General features: G+C 40.7%; 2 protein-coding genes across 3 annotated transcripts in view; both read right to left on the minus strand.

The window, feature by feature from the left end:
- Positions 1-2,255: 2,255 nt before the first annotated feature.
- On the minus strand, positions 2,256-14,069 carry LOC110537042 (guanine nucleotide-binding protein subunit alpha-14). The gene is made up of 7 exons (XM_021622758.2): positions 13,827-14,069; positions 4,776-4,960; positions 4,468-4,622; positions 4,118-4,246; positions 3,618-3,747; positions 3,196-3,349; positions 2,256-2,868 (listed from the first exon to the last, which is right to left on the minus strand). Exons 1-7 carry the CDS (start codon positions 13,945-13,947, stop codon positions 2,675-2,677), a joined length of 1,068 nt encoding a protein of 355 aa, XP_021478433.1. The 5' UTR covers positions 13,948-14,069; the 3' UTR covers positions 2,256-2,674.
- Positions 14,070-17,063: 2,994 nt separating this feature from the next.
- LOC110537041 (guanine nucleotide-binding protein G(q) subunit alpha) overlaps positions 17,064-19,654 on the minus strand; it is a 30,231-nt gene continuing 27,640 nt past the window's right edge. For both annotated transcript variants that reach the window (XM_021622757.2, XM_021622756.2), the window contains one exon: positions 17,064-19,204. In XM_021622757.2, coding sequence (XP_021478432.2) covers positions 19,163-19,204 — 42 coding nt within the window. In that variant the 3' untranslated portion in view covers positions 17,064-19,162. The remainder of the gene's footprint in view (positions 19,205-19,654) is intronic.

Here is a 19,654-nt window from a genome sequence, read left to right on the forward strand (position 1 = left end):
TTCTCTCTCCTCGGGCAACCGCCCACTCGCACTGGGACACAAGCAGCACCACAGATATGCACTGAAGGGTCATTCAGATAATGGCTGATGTGTAGTTTTTTTTATTGATTGATCATATTTACAAGTGTGCTTTCATGAATTACATGAACAATTAGGAAACTAATTTCCATGACTTTCCGACCTTACAAAACCTGATTTGACCATTTGGAACAGCGCATCATGCCATTCAGGTTGGCACATTTTCAATCTGCGCAATCTCGAACAGTGTACTGTCATTCACTGATTCACAGACTAGCGGCAAATACATTTGAACAGAGGAATCAGAAAATGAATGCCCACTCTCCATTGTTATCAAATGAAGATTCCGCCTTCATTCTGCTTTGATTATTTGTTTTGCCTTGGTGTGTGAATCTGGGCCAGCGATAGGCTACTTGCTTTGGTATGCAATTTCCCAAAATGTAAAGTGCTGGTACGGTGTTCTGGACATCTCCAGCCCAAGTCAAGCACTGAAATACACAATCTGGCTGTTCAAAAAGCCAATAATGAGGTGACGTACTATTCCTTATTATAACCCTTCTATTATATATTAAAGCAATAAGGCACACTAAGGGCTGTTCTTATGCATGATGAAATGCAGAGCGCCTGGATACAGCCCTTAGCTGTGGTATATTGGCAATACCCAAAGTTCCTTATTGCTATTATAAACTGGTTAAACATAATGAGAAGAGTAAAAAATAAATGTTTTGTCATACCTGCTTTCCGCCAATCAATCCACCCAGTTTATAATAAATTATATAGACTATCACGAACTATTACAATATTAAACCACAGGTTAGTTCCCTACTCTACATGTCCTGTGAGAAATGAGACAGAACTCTCCATAGGGTCGATTTTAATGATTTATTGCTAAGATACCTGCACAAACATTAACAAACCAGTGACCATTCCAGAATCCTGTGAATGTGTTGATAATTTATTTGAGGTTTTATAGATACAAAAAAGGAGGAAAGTGTCAATTATAAAACATACACAATGTGAAACGCACCTATTACAACACAAATGTAAACTAAGGAACTTTGACTCTGTAGGCATATTTTCCCTTTACTTCCTCTTAACCTGCAGGAACTGTGCAGGAAGGATCGGCAACATTCTTCCCAGGGTATTTTTCTCATCAACCATGTCATACAGATGGGATAGCCTACTGATACCCCATCTCATAATATGGTAGATGTTCAGGAGTCTGTCTGTTATTTCTTACAATTCATACTTTTCACAATCAAATTCAATCAAATGTATTTTATTAAGCCCTTTTACGTCAGCAGTTGTCATGAAGTGCTTTACAGATACCCAGCCTAAAACCATAAAGAGCAAGCAATGCAGAAGCACAGTGGCCAGGAAAAACTCCATGGTTGTTCTTTGGGGTTTTAGGCTGGGTATCTGTATAGCACTGCGACAACTGCTGATATATAAAAATATATAAAAATATGTATATATATATATATATATACACACAACCGTTCAAAAGTTTGGGGTCACATAGAAATGTCCTTGTTTTTGAAAGAAAAGCAAATTTTTTGTCCATTAAAATAACATCAAATGTAGCAGAAATACAGTGTAGACTTTGTTAATGTTGTAAATGGCAGATTTTTTTAATGGAATATCTACATAGGCGTACAGAGGTCCATTATCAGCAACCATCACTCCTGTGTTCCAATGGCACGTTGTGTTAGCTAATCCAAGTTTATAATTTTTAAAAGCTAATTGATCATTAGAAAACCCTTTTGCAATTATGTTAGCACAGCTGAAAACTGTTGTTCTGATTAAAGAAGCAATATAACGGGCCTTATTTAGACTAGTTGAGTATCTGGAGCATCAGCATTTGTGGGTTCGATTACAGGCTCAAAATGGCCAGAAACAAAGAACTTTCTTCTGAAACTCGTCAGTCTATTCTTGTTCTGAGAAATTAAGGCTATTCCATGCGAGAAATTGCCAAGAAACTGAAGATCTTGTGCAACTCAGTGTACCACTCCCTTCACAGAAGAGCGCAAACTGGCTCTAACCAGAATAGAAAGAGGAGTGGGAGGCCCCGGTGCACAACTGAGCAAGAGGACAAGTACATTACAGTGTCTAGTTTGAGAAACAGACGCCTCACAAGTCCTCAACTGGCAGCTTCATTAGATAGTAACCGCAAAACACCAGTCTCAACATCAACAGTGACTCCGGGATGCTGGTCTTCTAGGCAGTGCTAGGAGTTCCTCTGTCCAATGTCTGTGTTCTTAATTTTGTATTTTTATTGGCCAGTCTGAGATATGGCTTTTTCTTTTCATCTCTGCCTAGAAGGCCAGCATCCCAGAGTCGCTGCTTCACTGTTGACCCGCAAAACACCAATCTCTATGGAGAGTTCTCAATGTCAACTCTGACCAAGAGGACAAGTACATTAGATTCACAATAATTGTATGTTATTTTAATGGACAAAAAAATGTGCTTTTCTTTAAAAAACAAGGACATTTCTAAGTGACCCCAAACTTTTGAACAGCAGTGTAAATCAAAATGTTTCTGAAGTCCTGCTATAGTAAGAAAGTGTATTATTCACGACCACAGTTATTCTGTAGCAAAACTGTAACCCCAAACTAAAATAACATGTTTGTAGCATATAACCGTGACCACACTAGTCCTAAACCCCTAACCCGAACCGATCCAGGTTTTCTTGGAAGACTGTGTCCCTGACAGCTTTGGAGACAACTCTGATGTTCTCTGTATCGGTAGCACAGGTGAAGTGGTTGTACAGAGATTTGTGACGCCCTATGTGCTGCTCTTTGTACATGTTCAGGATGAACATCTTAGCAGACTCTGCATCTCTCTGTGGACCTTTAAAAGAATACATTTATGAAAAAGAATGTTCGTAAAATACACTGGGAATCGCTTCATGCATAATACGGTCAGAGTTGGGGTCCCTTCCAGTTCCCGTCACTTGAATTGGATATGGACTCTGTTTTTTTATATATAGGAATGAACTCTAATTCACTGGAATTTAGGTGGAATTGACCCCAACAATGGATATGTAAAAGATATTGACACACACCTATCAAGGCATAACTATCCAGTGTACTTAGGAAAGTACTCAGCAAGGTTGGAGTATAGCCTGAATATACAACTAAATGTATGACTACCAGTGTACTAGTCTAGTGTACTAACCAGTGAACGTTGGGAAGTAGTCTGCTAAGTTGGAGTGTAAGATCTTGTCTGCTAGGAGGTCTGTTTTGTTGAGGAAGAGGATGATGGAGGACTCCTGGAACCAGGGATAGGTGACGATGGTTGTAAACAAGGCTTTGCTCTCCTCTAATCGATTCTGCAAGGAACATAAACACATATGAAGATTCAGATCAAGTTCAAATGTGTTATTGGTAGAATAATATATGTCTAAAAACACTTAGGCTTGGAATTAAATTGAACCCGCCACATTGAACCCTCCACATTGAACCCTCCATAATCTTTGATTATACACTACTGCGCACGTACACAATGAAGGGAGTCTACCTGGCTGGTAGTGGTAGTACATTTTACAGTACCCCAAATCATTTATTTGACTTTATGTGACCATGGGAGAAACAACTCACCACATTGGCGCTCTCATAGAGAACCTGGTCGTACTCGCTGAGAGCCACCAGGAAGATGATGGAGGTGACCCTCTCAAAACAGTGGATCCACTTCCTCCTCTCTGACCTTTGACCTCCAACATCCACCATCCTGGTAAAAACAACACGGAACACATCTCAAATCACACCCTATTCCAGCTATAGGGAACCACCTTCAGGGTGTCATTTAAAATGCTGACATGGGGAATACTTCCTTCCCTCATTCCCTCCACTCTTCCTTGAAGTAATCACTGGTCTAACATTACTAAATAAGTGGAGGTAAGAGCTCAACTACAGTACATAGCTTTCAAAGATCCAAACAAGTTAGATCAGAGATTACTGGAAGGAAGGAAGGAAGGAAGGAAGGAAGGAAGGAAGGAAGGAAGGGTCGAAAAAAGTATAGTAGAAGTATATAAACAGAACCATAGCCTCAGTGGACAACAAGGCTCTGACACCATTACTCCAATAGAGAGATTACTGACCTGAAGATGACAGTCTTGAGGTCAAAGGGGTACTCTATGATGCCAGTGGTAGGGACCCTGACCCTGAGGATATCCTGCAGAGTGGGGAGGTATGAGGGCGCAGCGATTCTGTCCAGGTCACTCAGGTAACTATCATGAAAATAACATTGGAAAATGCATTGGCAGTGGCACATACTTTGCTAAATACCCTAACACTAGATACCTGACGTATTATGGAGTGCATAGTCATATCTATCTATCTATGGATACAGATCACACATTTGGCAGATTCAAGGAGCTGTGACTTGTTGAGTGTACATGCATGTATACCTGAGCTTGGACTGAGTGAGTGGGTAAAAGACAAATCTCACTATTTGGTAGAGTCAGAGAGCTGGTACTCCCTCCTGCGCTCGTAGCACTTCTGCATGCCCTGGTCACTCCACAGTCTTCTGATGCCATCCACCTGCCATGGTTCCAGGTTGGTCAATATGTCTGCCTCCACCCTGCTCAGCTTGTCTGCATGGCTCTGGAACACACAGAGATGTCGTTTTAGACATGACAATAAAAACCTATTCATAGAGTAGATGTTCCTAGAGATTGATACTTAAACTTATGAACCAGCAAGCCCCTTTAGAAAAACACAATCATATGATACTGAATCTTCTGACAAGCTGCTTGCAATGTTCTGGTGATCTTTGAAATCAATCCGTAGGGTCTTCATGGCTTGGATCATTTTCTGAACAGCAATGACGATGTTCCCGTACACCAGCTTGGTGAAGCCTCGTTTGTCCTCCTCGGAGTAGCCCGTCCCATGGATGATCCTCATCTGCTTGATGAAGGTGCTCTTCCCACTCTCACCAGTCCCTGGGAAAGGAGAGACATGAGTCTGTGAATGTCAGTGTGTGTCAGGATTGGGCTCAATTTAGAATGGAATTGAGAGTGCCTCACAAATCCCAATTAAATTATTGAATTTATGTAGTAAACAGAATAAAGAATTTCAATTCAAATTTGAATTAAAGAATTTCACAAAATTCAATTATATTTCCTATGAAATTCAAAATGCCTCTTCTAAATTAGGTGTAGTCTATACAAATAAACATATTGTACATAAAACATCAAACATGTTGTTATACACATGCATATCAAATATTGATGAAACAATTGATTTTCATGTCAATCTTAGAAGGAATGACCAACGAAAACAAACATTTATGCAAATATTCTACTAATTTCCTGTTTTTGGGACTACAAGCTGTCGAGGTCTATTGGAGTCAATTCCAAAATTGTGAATTGAGCACAACCCTCAGTGTGTGTGTTTCTTTTTACTATCCTTGTGGGGACCAGAAGTCCTCACAAGTATAGTAAAACAAGGAAAATATTTTGCCGGTCTCCACAAGGAAAAAGGGTATTTATGCTTATTTTTGAATGGGAATCAATTGTTTGGTCCAGACAAGGATAGTAAAACAAATGTGTGTGTGTGTGTGAGTTTATGTACGCATGTGTGTACGAGAATGTGTGTGTTACATGTGGGTGTGTGTTACATAAAGGTACCACTTCATCCACATGTATTGCATACTTTGGCTTATTGGCCAATAATATGACCTATAGAGCAGGAATACATTGAGAAGTTTGTTAATTGAAGCTGAAGGATAAGATTGGTTTGACCTTTCTTCAATGTCCTGTAATACTTAACGCATTCCTAAAATAACCTAAGAACAATCCATGTTTTGATAGTAAGTAGTAAAATGCACCGTGTGAAAATTTTGCAATAGTGCAGTAGGCCTTCATGTAGCTATTACAATAGTGCAGTAGGCCTTCATGTAGCTATTACAATAGTGCAGTAGGCCTTCATGTAGCTATTACAATAGTGCAGTAGGCCTTCATGTAGCTATTACAATAGTGCAGTAGGCCTTCATGTAGCTATTACAATAGTGCAGTAGGCCTTCATGTAGCTACTACAATAGTACGGTGTGGCTAGTAATCATTTCACTATGAGAAATTCTGACATTAAATTGCATTGAAGTTGGCCTCACATGAGTGTTGCATTAAAATGCAAGCCAGGATCAACTACTGCCACTTGTCCACATACCACACATAGCCATAACTGCTGATCAGAGAGTTAAAATGTGCTAGATGACAGTTTGGATAGAAGAGAGATGCAGGTGAGATAAGTGTGACGTAGGATAGAGGCTTTCAGAAAGTGCTTCTTGGTCCCTCTCCAAGTAGTTTTGAAGGACTGTTCTATGAATGATAATGCCCACTCGCCATCAGTCGCCCCTAGATTACACATTCAGTCACACTTTGTACAGCACATTTAAACTATGTCATGAAGACGTACAGACAGTCATTTAAAAAATGTAGCCTACTGTTATTTGTCCTGACTGTAATTACTCTGCCAGTAATACTCACCTTTTTCAGGGCTGAAAATCTCCAAGACAAAAAGTGTAGCCTTGTTCTGAGTGTCTGCTCAATTATCTACTGGTTTAACAGGTTTCTATGTGGAGAATGGGGTTTGGAGTGACTCATACCTATTCAACTACCCAGGGCTTCTCTGGAGAACAACTATGATAAGAAAACTTGTCCTGCCAGGAAAGATGCAGCCTACTATTCCATAGAGGTGATATATAGACTAGATGTTCATCTCATGGTGCAGGAGGAGATGGCTGCTGTTTTACGGGTCCTAACCAATTGTGCTATTATAATATTTTTTTGCATGGTTTGTAACAAATTTTGTACATAATGCTTCTTCTAATTTCTCTTATGACCGAAAATAGCTTCTGGATATCAGACCCCCTGTATATAGCCCAGTGGCTGCTGAGGGGAGAATGACTCATAATAAAGGCTTGAAAGGAGCAAATGGAATAGTATCAAACCATGTGTTTGATGTATTTGATACCGTTCCACAGATTCCGCTCCAGCCATTACCACGAGCCCGTCCTCCCCAATTAAGGTGTCACCAACCTCCTGTGATATAGCCTTGTTATTGTGTTACTTTTATTATAATATTTTCTTGCTAGCCATGATTGGCTGAGATAATGAGTGCCGAAAGATGAATTTGGATTGGTCTGCCATATAGCATGCTTCTGTCTATTTGAGCTGGTCAGTAGGTAATCCTGTCAAAAGCAGCTTTTTTTTAAAGAATTGCGTATTAAAACTTAACAAAAGAGTCGACTATGCAAGTATCCATTTTATTAGAACTTCACTGCAACTACTGTTCAGATTACTCTCGTCTGAGTGTGCCAGAGTGCAGAATAACTGATGAATTTACTAACGCTCAACACTGGTTGAATATGGCCGGTGTCAGTAAATCGGCAAAAAAGCGTAGTTAAATTGTTGCCAGGAGCACAGTTACAGTTACCAACACTCTGGTTAACATGAAAACAGCCTAAAAAGCTCTGCTAGGGTGAGTGAAATGGTCAGATTTTGGGTGGGGGCTAAAGTTTAAGATGATTTTTATGGCATTGTACATGGTCAGTGTGAACCAGAGTGATTTGACACAACGGGCCAAGCAATGGAAACGAAACAGGACGTCTTATACATTTATCCATGTATACGGGTAAGAGTCTAGCTACAGTTTCAGATATTATACGTTTCTAATTTTGTCAGAAGGTTGCTAAAGGATACTGTTAGGCTAGGCTTGCTTGCTAACATTGGCTTGCTTGCTAACATTACGTTTATTATCTGTATGTAGTAATGTTATCTCAAAATGCCATTTCGCATTGCTAGTTATAGCCTAACTAGCTAACATTGAACCTATTTGGTTAACTTTAGCTAGTTATGACAATCGGTTTGTATTGCTAGTACTCTATGGATTAGGATTATGGTTCAATGTTTAGCTAGCATGTCTAAACAAAAGACTCCACTTTGCCAGATGATTACATGACCCATCAAGTTAGCCAGGTATGTCTGGCGGTGATTACAGCCAACTATTCTATTATAATGCCAAAATATTTGTATCTGGAATTTGTCTTTCAGCATCAGTAGAACACGCCTGACTATCCTCCACCAGTCATACAAGGAGAATGGTCTAATGCCTCCCATCAAAATAAGAGCTGGCCCAAGCAAGCACAGGTTACACCTGAAGAATGAGGACGAGTGGTGAACTTCATCAACAACTACACAGAGGATAATGCAATAGTATTACCAGTAGGCCACCCAGGACACAAACACTTTGGTGGAAAGCTGCTGCCATCCCATGTGACAAAAGCAGCAGTGTGGCGTCTCTATAAGGAATTGATGGCAACACTTGGTATGTGAAGCATAAGCAAAACGTGTTGACTATTTAATTGACCTCAAACACGATTGGCACTACTTTTATTGATCTAACATTATTTCTGTATTTTCTAGAGGTGTGTGTAGTCGGGCTGTGTGTTATCATTTTAATGTCCAGTTTCCAAGATGATGATTCTGTATACAGTGCTGTTGCTCTTTACATTTGTAGTCAAGTGAAACTTACCTGATAATGATGCATTAAAACATTATCTTACGTTTTACGTTACATTTTCTTTTCATTAACTTAATATCATTCTGGACCCTACGCAGCCAGGTCCCATCTACTTTTTAACTCCTCGCAAGTGTGGCTTGTTTGGTGTCTGCTGTGAAGAAATACCACAACGAGTCAACTACTTGATTGATGAAGGCATGGCATCCAGCAACGGCATCAGCGCAGTCAACTACAAGCCTTATTTCTTCACCAACTACGGAGTTGGGGAAAAACACACGTGCCTAATTTGTGATAACTGCAGTGGCCAAAACAAGAACAAGTTTGTGCTCTGGTATTGTGTCTGGCGTACCGTGCACAAGCTCCACCACAGTCTGGACCTTCACTTCCTGATCACAGGCCACACCAAGTTTGCCCTCGACTGGTGCTTCGGCCTTACCAAAGCAACGCTTCAGAAAGACCAGAGTGAATACTTTGTCTGAGATTGCTGGTGTTGTGAAGGACAGCACTGTGACAGGGGTCAACGTCCCACAGCTGGTTGGACTGGAGGATGGTACGGTGCTGGTGGAAAAATACTGTATGGCTGGCAACAACACGTGACTCTGTACTCCGCTGCCACAGTTCAAGCGGTACCAGGACTTCAGGTGAATATTATTTTCATTGCATTGTATGAGGTTATTCTTCTTATCTAAACTTGGAAGGTGAATAATTCAATTATTGATGTTGTGCAAGGTTGTAATTTCTTAACTTTTTTTGTTATTTCCTGTTTTAGAGTTTTGATGCTCTGGAGCCTGGTGTTGTTGTCGCCAAGGAGTGTTCGGACTCAGTCAGGAACCAGGTTTCAGCTGCCGCGGTACCGGGGCTCCAAGTCTAGGTCCAAGAGGCTTCTAAACAGCTTCTACCCCCAAGCAGTAAGACTCCTGAACATCTAATCAAATGGCAACCAGACTATTTGCATTGTTTCCCCATCCCCTCATTTACACCGCTGCTACTCTCTTATCTATACATAGTCACTTTAATAACTCTACTTACGTGTACATATCACCTCAATTACCTCGACTAACCGGTGCCCCCGCACATTGACTCTGTACCAGTAACCCCTGTATATAGTCTCGCTCTTGTTATTTTACTGCTCTAATTACTTGTTCCTTTAATTTCTTACTCATATTTTTTTTAATGCATTGTTGGTTAGGGGCCTGTAAGCATTTCACTGTAAGGTCTTCGGCGCAAGTGACTAATTTACTAAGTTGATTTGTTTTGATTTATAGCACAAACTTGCAGTACCCGAAGAGCCCTTACTGCTGCTCAATCATCCTATTTTTCTAACTTAATTGAGGAAAATAAGAACAATCCGAAATTCCTTTTTGATACTGTCGCAAAGCTAACTAAAAAGCAGCATTCCCCAAGAGAGGATGACTTTCACTTTAGCAGTGATAAATTCATGAACTTCTTTGAGGAAAAGATTATGATTATTAGGAAGCAAATTACGGACTCCTCTTTAAATCTGCGTATTCCTTCAAAGCTCAGTTGTCCTGAGTCTGCACAACTCTGCCAGGACCTAGGATCAAGAGAGACGCTCAAGTGTTTTAGTACTATGTCTCTTGACACAATGATGAAAATAATCATGGCCTCTAAACCTTCAAGCTGCATACTGGACCCTATTCCAACTAAACTACTGAAAGAGCTGCTTCCTGTGCTTGGCCCTCCTATGTTGAACATAATAAACGGCTCTCTATCCACCGGATGTGTATCAAACTCACTAAAAGTGGCAGTAATAAAACCTCTCTTGAAAAAGCCAAACCTTGACCCAGAAAATATAAAAAACTATCGGCCTATATCGAATCTTCCATTCCTCTCAAAAATTTTAGAAAAGGCTGTTGCGCAGCAACTCACTGCCTTCCTGAAGACAAACAATGTATACGAAATGCTTCAGTCTGGTTTTAGACCCCATCATCATAGCACATCATAGCAAGGTGGTAAATTACATTTTAATGGCATCTGTCCTCGTGATCCTAGACCTTAGTGCTGCTTTTGATACCATCGATCACCACATTCTTTTGGAGAGATTGGAAACCCAAATTGGTCTACACGGACAAGTTCTGGCCTGGTTTAGATCTTATCTGTCAGAAAGATATCAGTTTGTCTCTGTGAATGGTTTGTCCTCTGACAAATCAACTGTAAATTTCGGTGTTCCTCAAGGTTCCGTTTTAGGACCACTATTGTTTTCACTATATATTTTACCTTTTGGGGATGTTATTCGAAAACATAATGTTAACTTTCACTGCTATGCGGATGACACACAGCTGTACATTTCAATGAAACATGGTGAAGCCCCAAAATTGCCCTTGCTAGAAGCATGTGTTTCGGACATAAGGAAGTGGATGGCTGCAAACTTACTACTTTTAAACTCGGACAAAACAGAGATGCTTGTTCTAGGTCCCAAGAAACAAAGAGATCTTCTGTTGAATCTGACAATTAATCTTAATGGTTGTACAGTCGTCTCAAATAACACTGTGAAGGACTTTGGCGTTACTCTGGACCCTGATCTCTCTTTTGAAGAACATATCAAGACCATTTCAAGGACAGCTTTTTTCCATCTACGTAACATTGCAAAAATCAGAAACTTTCTGTCCAAAAATGATGCAGAAAAATGAATCCATGCTTTTGTCACTTCTAGGTTAGACTACTGCAATGCTCTACTTTCCGGCTACCTGGATAAAGCACTAAATAAACTTCAGTTAGTGCTAAATACAGCTGCTAGAATCCTGACTAGAACCAAAAAATTTGATCATATTACTCCAGTGCTAGCCTCTCTACACTGGCTTCCTGTCAAAGCAAGGGCTGATTTCAACGTTTTACTGCTAACCTACAAAGCATTACATGGGCTTGCTCCTACCTATCTCTCTGATTTGGTCCTGCCGTATATACCTACACGTACGCTACGGTCACAAGACGCAGGCCTCCTAATTGTCCCTAGAATTTCTAAGCAAACAGCTGGAGGCAGGGCTTTCTCCTATAGAGCTCCATTTTTATGGAACGGTCTGCCTACCCATGTCAGAGACGCAAACTCGGTCTCAACCTTTAAGTCTTTACTGAAGACTCATCTCTTCAGTGGGTCATATGATTGAGTGTAGTCTGGCCCAGGAGTGGGAAGGTGAACGGAAAGGCTCTGGAGCAACGAACCGCCCTTGCTGTCTCTGCCTGGCCGGTTCCCCTCTTTCCACCGGGATTCTCTGCCTTTAACCCTATTACAGGGGCTGAGTCACTGGCTTACTGGGGCTCTCTCATGCCGTCCCTGGAGGGGGTGCGTCACCTGAGTGGGTTGATTCACTGATGTGGTCATCCTGTCTGGGTTGGCGCCCTCCCCCCACCCCTCCCCCTCCCTTGGGTTGTGCCGTGGCGGAGGTCTTTGTGGGCTATACTCAGCCTTGTCTCAGGATGGTAAGTTGGTGGTTGAAGATATCCCTCTAGTGGTGTGGGGGCTGTGCTTTGGCAAAGTGGGTGGGGTTATATCCTTCCTGTTTGGCCCTGTCCGGGGGTGTCCTCGGATGGGGCCACAGTGTCTCCTGACCCCTTCTGTATTTATGCTGCAGTAATGTATGTGTCGGGGGGGCTAGGGTCAGTTTGTTATATCTGGAGTACTTCTCCTGTCCTATTCGGTGTCCTGTGTGAATCTAAGTGTGCGTTCTCTAATTCTCTCCTTCTCTCTTTCTTTCTCTCTCTCGGAGGACCTGAGCCCTAGGACCATGCCCCAGGACTACCTGACATGATGACTCCTTGCTGTCCCCAGTCCACCTGGCTGTGCTGCTGCTCCAGTTTCAACTGACCTGAGCCCTAGGACCATGCCCCAGGACTACCTGACATGATGACTCCTTGCTGTCCCCAGTCCACCTGACCGTGCTGCTGCTCCAGTTTCAACTGTTCTGCCTTATTATTATTCGACCATGCTGATCATTTATGAACATTTGAACATCTTGGCCATGTTCTGTTATAATCTCTACCCGGCACAGCCAGAAGAGGACTGGCCACCCCACATAGCCTGGTTCCTCTCTAGGTTTCTTCCTAGGTTTTAGCCTTTCTAGGGAGTTTTTCCTAGCCACTGTGCTTCTACACCTACATTGCTTGCTGTTTGGGGTTTTATGCTGGGTTTCTGTACTGCACTTTGAGATATCAGCTGATGTACGAAGGGCTATATAAATAAATTTCTGATTTGATTTCTTTCACATGACCCAGCAATTTAGTGTGTCTGGGTAAGCATTATCTAATATTTATAAAATATTTTTATCTGGACACTTTCTGTTTGCCTGGAATTTTTCCTTATTGTAGGTGACTACTTTTGCCACTGTTAGTCTTAATGCACATGACCTCCCATGTGAATCCTTAAAGAGATGGGTGGAGCTGGCTTAAGAAGGTGTGAACAATGCTGAATGGGTGTAGACAAAGGAGAGCTCTCCGGAAAGTACCAAAACATTCAGTACCAAAGCTATTTTCTCAAAAGTGAGTTTACAAGTTTGTCAACTTTCAAAGCAGAATTACTTTCCAATTGGTCCTCAAATGCAGTGTATGATATACAATTTTGTAGCTCTGAGTCTCTACTTGTACCCAATGCAAAAAACACAATTTCAAATTTTGCTACCTAATATGATTTGAGCCAGTCGGTCACCTATTTCTTATTGATCTATTAACTAATTTACCGCCAAAACTCCATACCACCAAAACAGGCTGACATATCAGGCAGTCTTTTTAACAGCTCTTACACTAAAAAGGGATTAGCATTGTTTTCACCATTCCACAGTATTATTCCAACCTCATTCCACAGTATTATTCCAACCTCATTCCACAGTATTATTCCAACCTCATTCCACAGTATTATTCCAACCTCATTCCACAGTATTATTCCAACCTCATATCACAGTATTATTCCAACCTCATTCCACAGTATTATTCCAACCTCATTCCACAGTATTATTCCAACCTCATAGTGTGGAAATATATTTAAAACCCAGAAAATCTAGTTTTTGACTGCACTGGGTCTTTAAATGGCACTGATCTATAGCAGATTAAAGACAAGTCGAGTTTAAACTAAACCACAGATGATGGGAACCATTTGAGGAAAGTCAAATGTTCATTTGCAAGATTAAAATAATTGTCAAAACGCTATCTAGACTAGGCCTATTCCTCTAACAATTTTTTTACGATATAAAATCAACTTGGAGTAGCGTAGTTAACTATACCTCGCGCATAAAGTTGCCGAATAACCAATTATACATAGCATACGCCATGACTCACCTAAAAGCAACAACTTTATCTCGCGGTGAGATTCTCTCTTGTCCCGGCGAAGCTGTCTCTCAATCTCCTGATGTATCTTATTTCTCTCCAATTCTTCAGCCGACATACAGCATTCACCCATATTGGTGCCGTGTTGTAGCCGTCCGTAGGTAAGGTGAGGTAGATGGATAATGATTTTTATTCCAACCAGGGGGATGCGGGTCAAGATAACGTCCTCCCTCCCTGTCAAAATGCAGAAGTCATGCTTACGTGTAGGAACCGGGTCGCATTCCTAACATGCATTTAAACCAGAAGCAGGTGATATAAGCCATGGTTTCCCAAACTCAGTCCTGTGTTGTTTTTTTGCCCTAGTTGATCAAGCTTCGATTATTTGAATTGTTTTAAATTATGAATCAAATGGCTACCTGGACTATTTACATTGCTGCTACTCACTGTTTATTATCCATGCGCAGTCACTTTACCCCTACCTACATGTACAAATTACCTTGACTAACCTGTACACCACAGATTGACTCTGTACCCCCTGTATATAGCCTCTTTATTGTTATTTTGTGTGGCTTTTTATTCATTTTTTGTAATTACTTTTGTTTATTTAGTCAATATTATCTTAAACTACAGTGTTGGTTAGGGGATTGTAAGTAAGAATTTAATGGTAAGGTCTGATTTTGATTTGAATCGGCCATGCATTTTTAGGGCAAAAAACAAAATCTCTACCCAGGGAGGGGGGCAGGACCGAGTTTGGGGGAAACCCTGATGTAAACTACTGTAGTTCTCTTCTCCATTATATAGTTTGGGTTTGGAAACAACTGAAACCTGGGGTATTGTGTAAACAAACCCCTCCCACACACACAAGTTGGGTTGTAATTATTTTCCATTTTACAGGTAAGGTAACTGTCACCAAGTAGGGGAGGCTTTTCCCCATAGAAACTGGGCTGTTCTGTTGATATTGTAAACCCACTGGGTTTATAGGAGTGTGCCTGCCAGTTGAACAATGCAACAATGACCTCATTACATTTTACAGTGCCTTGCGAAAGTATTCGGCCCCCTTGAACTTTGCGACCTTTTGCCACATTTCAGGCTTCAAACATAAAGATATAAAACTGTATTTTTTTGTGAAGAATCAACAACAAGTGGGACACAATCATGAAGTGGAACGACATTTATTGGATATTTCAAACTTTTTTAACAAATCAAAAACTGAACAATTGGGCGTGCAAAATTATTCAGACCCTTTACTTTCAGTGCAGCAAACTCTCTCCAGAAGTTCAGTGAGGATCTCTGAATGATCCAATGTTGACCTAAATGACTAATGATGATAAATACAATCCACCTGTGTGTAATCAAGTCTCCGTATAAATGCACCTGCACTGTGATAGTCTCAGAGGTCCGTCAAAAGCGCAGAGAGCATCATGAAGAACAAGGAACACACCAGGCAGGTCCGAGATACTGTTGTGAAGAAGTTTAAAGCCGGATTTGGATACAAAAAGATTTCCCAAGCTTTAAACATCCCAAGGAGCACTGTGCAAGCGATAATATTGAAATGGAAGGAGTATCAGACCACTGCAAATCTACCAAGACCTGGCCGTCCCTCTAAACTTTCAGCTCATACAAGGAGAAGACTGATCAGAGATGCAGCCAAGAGGCCCATGATCACTCTGGATGAACTGCAGAGATCTACAGCTGAGGTGGGAGACTATGTCCATAGGACAACAATCAGTCGTATATTGCACAAATCTGGCCTTTATGGAAGAGTGGCAAGAAGAAAGCCATTTCTTAAAGATATCCATAAAAAGTGTCGTTTAAAGTTTGCCAAAAGCCACCTGGGAGACACACCAAACATGTGGAAGAAGGTGCTCTGGTCAGATGAAACCAAAATTTAACTTTTTGGAAACAATGCAAAACGTTATGTTTGGCGTAAAAGCAACACAGCTGAACACACCATCCCCACTGTCAAACATGGTGGTGGCAGCATCATGGTTTGGGCCTGCTTTTCTTCAGCAGGGACAGGGAAGATGGTTCAAATTGATGGGAAGATGGATGGAGCCAAATACAGGACCATTCTGGAAGAAAACCTGATGGAGTCTGCAAAAGACCTGAGACTGGGACGGAGATTTGTCTTCCAACAAGACAATGATACAAAACATAAAGCAAAATCTACAATGGAATGGTTCAAAAATAAACATATCCAGGTGTTAGAATGGCCAAGTCAAAGTCCAGACCTGAATCCAATCGAGAATCTGTGGAAAGAACTGAAAACTGCTGTTCACAAATGCTCTTTATCCAACCTCACTGAGCTCGAGCTGTTTTGCAAGGAGGAATGAGAAAACATTTCAGTCTCTCGATGTGCAAAACTGATAGAGACATACCCCAAGCGACTTACAGCTGTAATCGCAGCAAAAGGTGGCGCTACAAATTATTAACTTAAGGGGGCTGAATAATTTTGCACGCCCAATTTTTCAGTTTTTAATTTGTTAAAAAAGTTTGAAATATCCAATAAATGTTGTTCTACTTCATGATTGTGTCCCACTTGTTGTTGATTCTTCACAAAAAAATACAGTTTTATATCTTTATGTTTGAAGCCTGAAATGTGGCAAAAGGTCGCAAAGTTCAAGGGGGCCGAATACTTTCGCAAGGCACTGTACATTTTAGTAATTTAGCAGACACTCTTATCCAGGGTGACTCAGTTAGTGCATTCATTTTAAGATTGCTAGGTGGGACAATCACATATTACAGGTATAGAAAGTATATTTTTCCTCAATAAAGTAGCTATTTTTATCTAAATGTCCTCATAAAGGAGTAGCCTAGCCTAGTATGATTCTTGCCTTATGAAGCCTACAGGAAAGTGTCACTATTATAGCACACACCTTGGTCTCTTTTGGTGCCAATAGTATCCAGCTGCAGCTGACACTCACACATCCTATAGGCCTATGTCCCCGTCAGTGTGTACCACATTGTATCCATGACAGAAAAGCCCCTTCTGTAAAAATGTTCTCTAAATCAGCAGCAGGACATCCATCCCTGCAGCGATGCTGTCTGACCAGATGGATATCACTGAAATGATTTGAGAGGCTAAACTCTCACAGCTAGGAAAAGGCAGACAGACATTAAATGCCATGACAAACAATGAGTGGCAGCATAAACTTCCAAAACCATCTACAGTGTACTCTATGCCTTAGATTCTAATGGTAATCGCCACACAAATATACACAGTAGCTGAAAAAAGTGCGGAGAAGGATGTTGCATTAATTGTAATGATTTATTCCGTCACTCCTAATTTCAAAACATGGACAAAATTGCTCCGAAGATAATTTGACATAAATGTGAAATATATATGCTTTATTTTCAATCGAGACTTTAAAATGGCACATGACGTCAGGGTGTGTGAAGATTGACACAAATTGAAAACCTTGATTAGTTCTTTAATTTATATAAAAATGTAAGTTCTTATTTTTACTCTCAAATTACATATTTATGATTCAAAAAATGAGTTCAAGAAATGAATGCCTGTGTACAAAGCAGGTCATTGGACCCAACATTCTCATTCAGCAGGTAACAATTGCAACACTTTTCATTTTACAGGACCTTAAAACAGAAAATCACTGTATCAGTTTGTATTTACAAAGTGCAAGGAGGCATATACTACATATGGGGAATCATTTTCAGCCCTTATCAGAAATAATCTTGAAACCAGAGAGTGATTCGATAACTCATTAAAGTTTAAAATCCCTAAACTGAAACTGTGCCAAAGCAATACAGTAGATCTCCACTGAGAAAACAAAGGACTGTCAAAAGGCAGATGTTATGGATCAACGATAGACCTTGTGTAAATATGATAACAATCCCTCATTGGATGAGGAACAGCATCAAGATGCACTGTTTAGTGGGAGCTAATATGCTTATTTTATAACACTGGTAGCTGACATATACAGTATCACAACTGAAAAGTGTTGAGTCAAATGCGTTTTGGCTGAAATTTGATGGTACAGTGTCAGATTTCACCCTTTAGAGGGTGTAGAGGGTGTTCAGTCAATAGAGGTAATATTAATTTGGCAACACTTAGCTATACACCAATAGAAAAACAACAAAATGTGTCAATTGTGCAAATAATACCTGTTTGCTAGTTTACGTGTTCTAGGTGATGATTATGACTGTTTCTTCTATCCTCTGACCCAGAGAATGACTACTCATTTTAAATACGTAAACAATGTATTTAAACCACGTCTCAATACAAAAAAAACACATTATAGACTGCAGTGTTTGGGGCCTTCATGGGGTCCTTCTGCGGGAGGTGGGGAGGGCATACATCTACATTTTTTTATGTAGTGGCAGTGCACCCCTGCTAAATGCATATAGGTGAAACACTAGTGTGACTATGACCCGCTGGAGGATGTAATGTGATGTGATTCATAGCAGTTATCTAAATGTCCACCAGACTTTCTTTGACAAGAGAGCCGTCGGTCAACAGTCCTCAGAGACACACCAGGCACATCAAAGCACTTTTTAACTCTCATCTGATGAAATGTGTGTTTACACTGTTATAATGTGTTTTAAACGGTTTACAAAGAGTTCTCAATAACTCTCAATGTACACCAGAATCCTCTATCCTCAAAAAGGCACAGTGATATTCATCATCATGATGCACCTCGTAAACAAAATCAAAGATACCCATAAAAAATAAAATAATGCAGTGGTGAACAGTTGAAATAATACAGTCATTTATGTAAATTCTCTGTAGGGTTTCACCGTAGTGAAAGACAACCAGACATACTGAAGTAGTCTATCTGTACTATGGCTCCAGGCCCTGGTCTCTGGCTGCAGCTTTTGGAGTCTGTAACTGCGGTGGGCTGGAATCTTTAAACCAGGTTGTACTCCTTCACATGGTATTAAAGAGTCTGTAACTGCGGTCGGCTGGAGTCTTTAAACCAGGTTGTACTCCGTAAAATTCAGCTGGATTCTTTAATCCAAGTTGTACTACTTCAGATTCAGCTGGAGCCTTTAAACCAGGTTGTACTCCGTAAAATTCAGCTGGATTCTTTAATCCAAGTTGTACTACTTCAGATTCAGCTGGAGCCTTTAAACCAGGTTGTACTACTTCAGATTCAGCTGGAGCCTTTAAACCAGGTTGTACTACTTCAGATTCAGCTGGAGCCTTTAAATCAGGTTGTACTCCTTCAGATTCAGCTGTAGCCTTTAAACCAGGTTGTACTCCTTCAGATTCAGCTGCAGAATGAAGTCCTTGACAGCGGCAAAGACAAATCGAATGTTCTCCGTGTCAGTGGCACAGGTGAAGTGGGAGTAGATTTTATCGCAATCTGGATTCAGGTCCACAAACATCTTCAAGATGAATTCTCTTCCTGCCTGTGGGTCCCGCTGGGGCCCTTAGGAGGAGGAGATATGATTAGTTATATGATTCATGAAATAATGGCACATCAGTTAATTTAACTCTTATATCAATCTAAACCAATATATTAAATATTGTCTGGTGAAATTAACATGGTATTGACCCAGCAGCACAGAGGGAGGGTGTTTGAAAGTGTACTGCCCACCGATTGTCTTAACTGGAACTGTGTGTGTGTGTGTGTGGTTTGAACATTGATTGTTTGTGAATCGCCTTCGGTGGCCACAGGGACCAAGAGGTTATAAATTGCACCGCCAAGGATCGATTACAGGCCATAAGGGGCAAGGTCTTGAAAATGGTGTTAGACGGCTGCATCATATACATACAATAGTTTATTTATGATGTGCATTGTATATATGGTTTATTTAGGGTGTTTTTATCTATGAAGTATACTGGTAATATGATACAGGGCCAGCGTAAGCACACCGTT

This window comes from Oncorhynchus mykiss, chromosome 12 (assembly GCF_013265735.2).
Source record: "Oncorhynchus mykiss isolate Arlee chromosome 12, USDA_OmykA_1.1, whole genome shotgun sequence".
Taxonomy (NCBI): domain Eukaryota; kingdom Metazoa; phylum Chordata; class Actinopteri; order Salmoniformes; family Salmonidae; genus Oncorhynchus; species Oncorhynchus mykiss.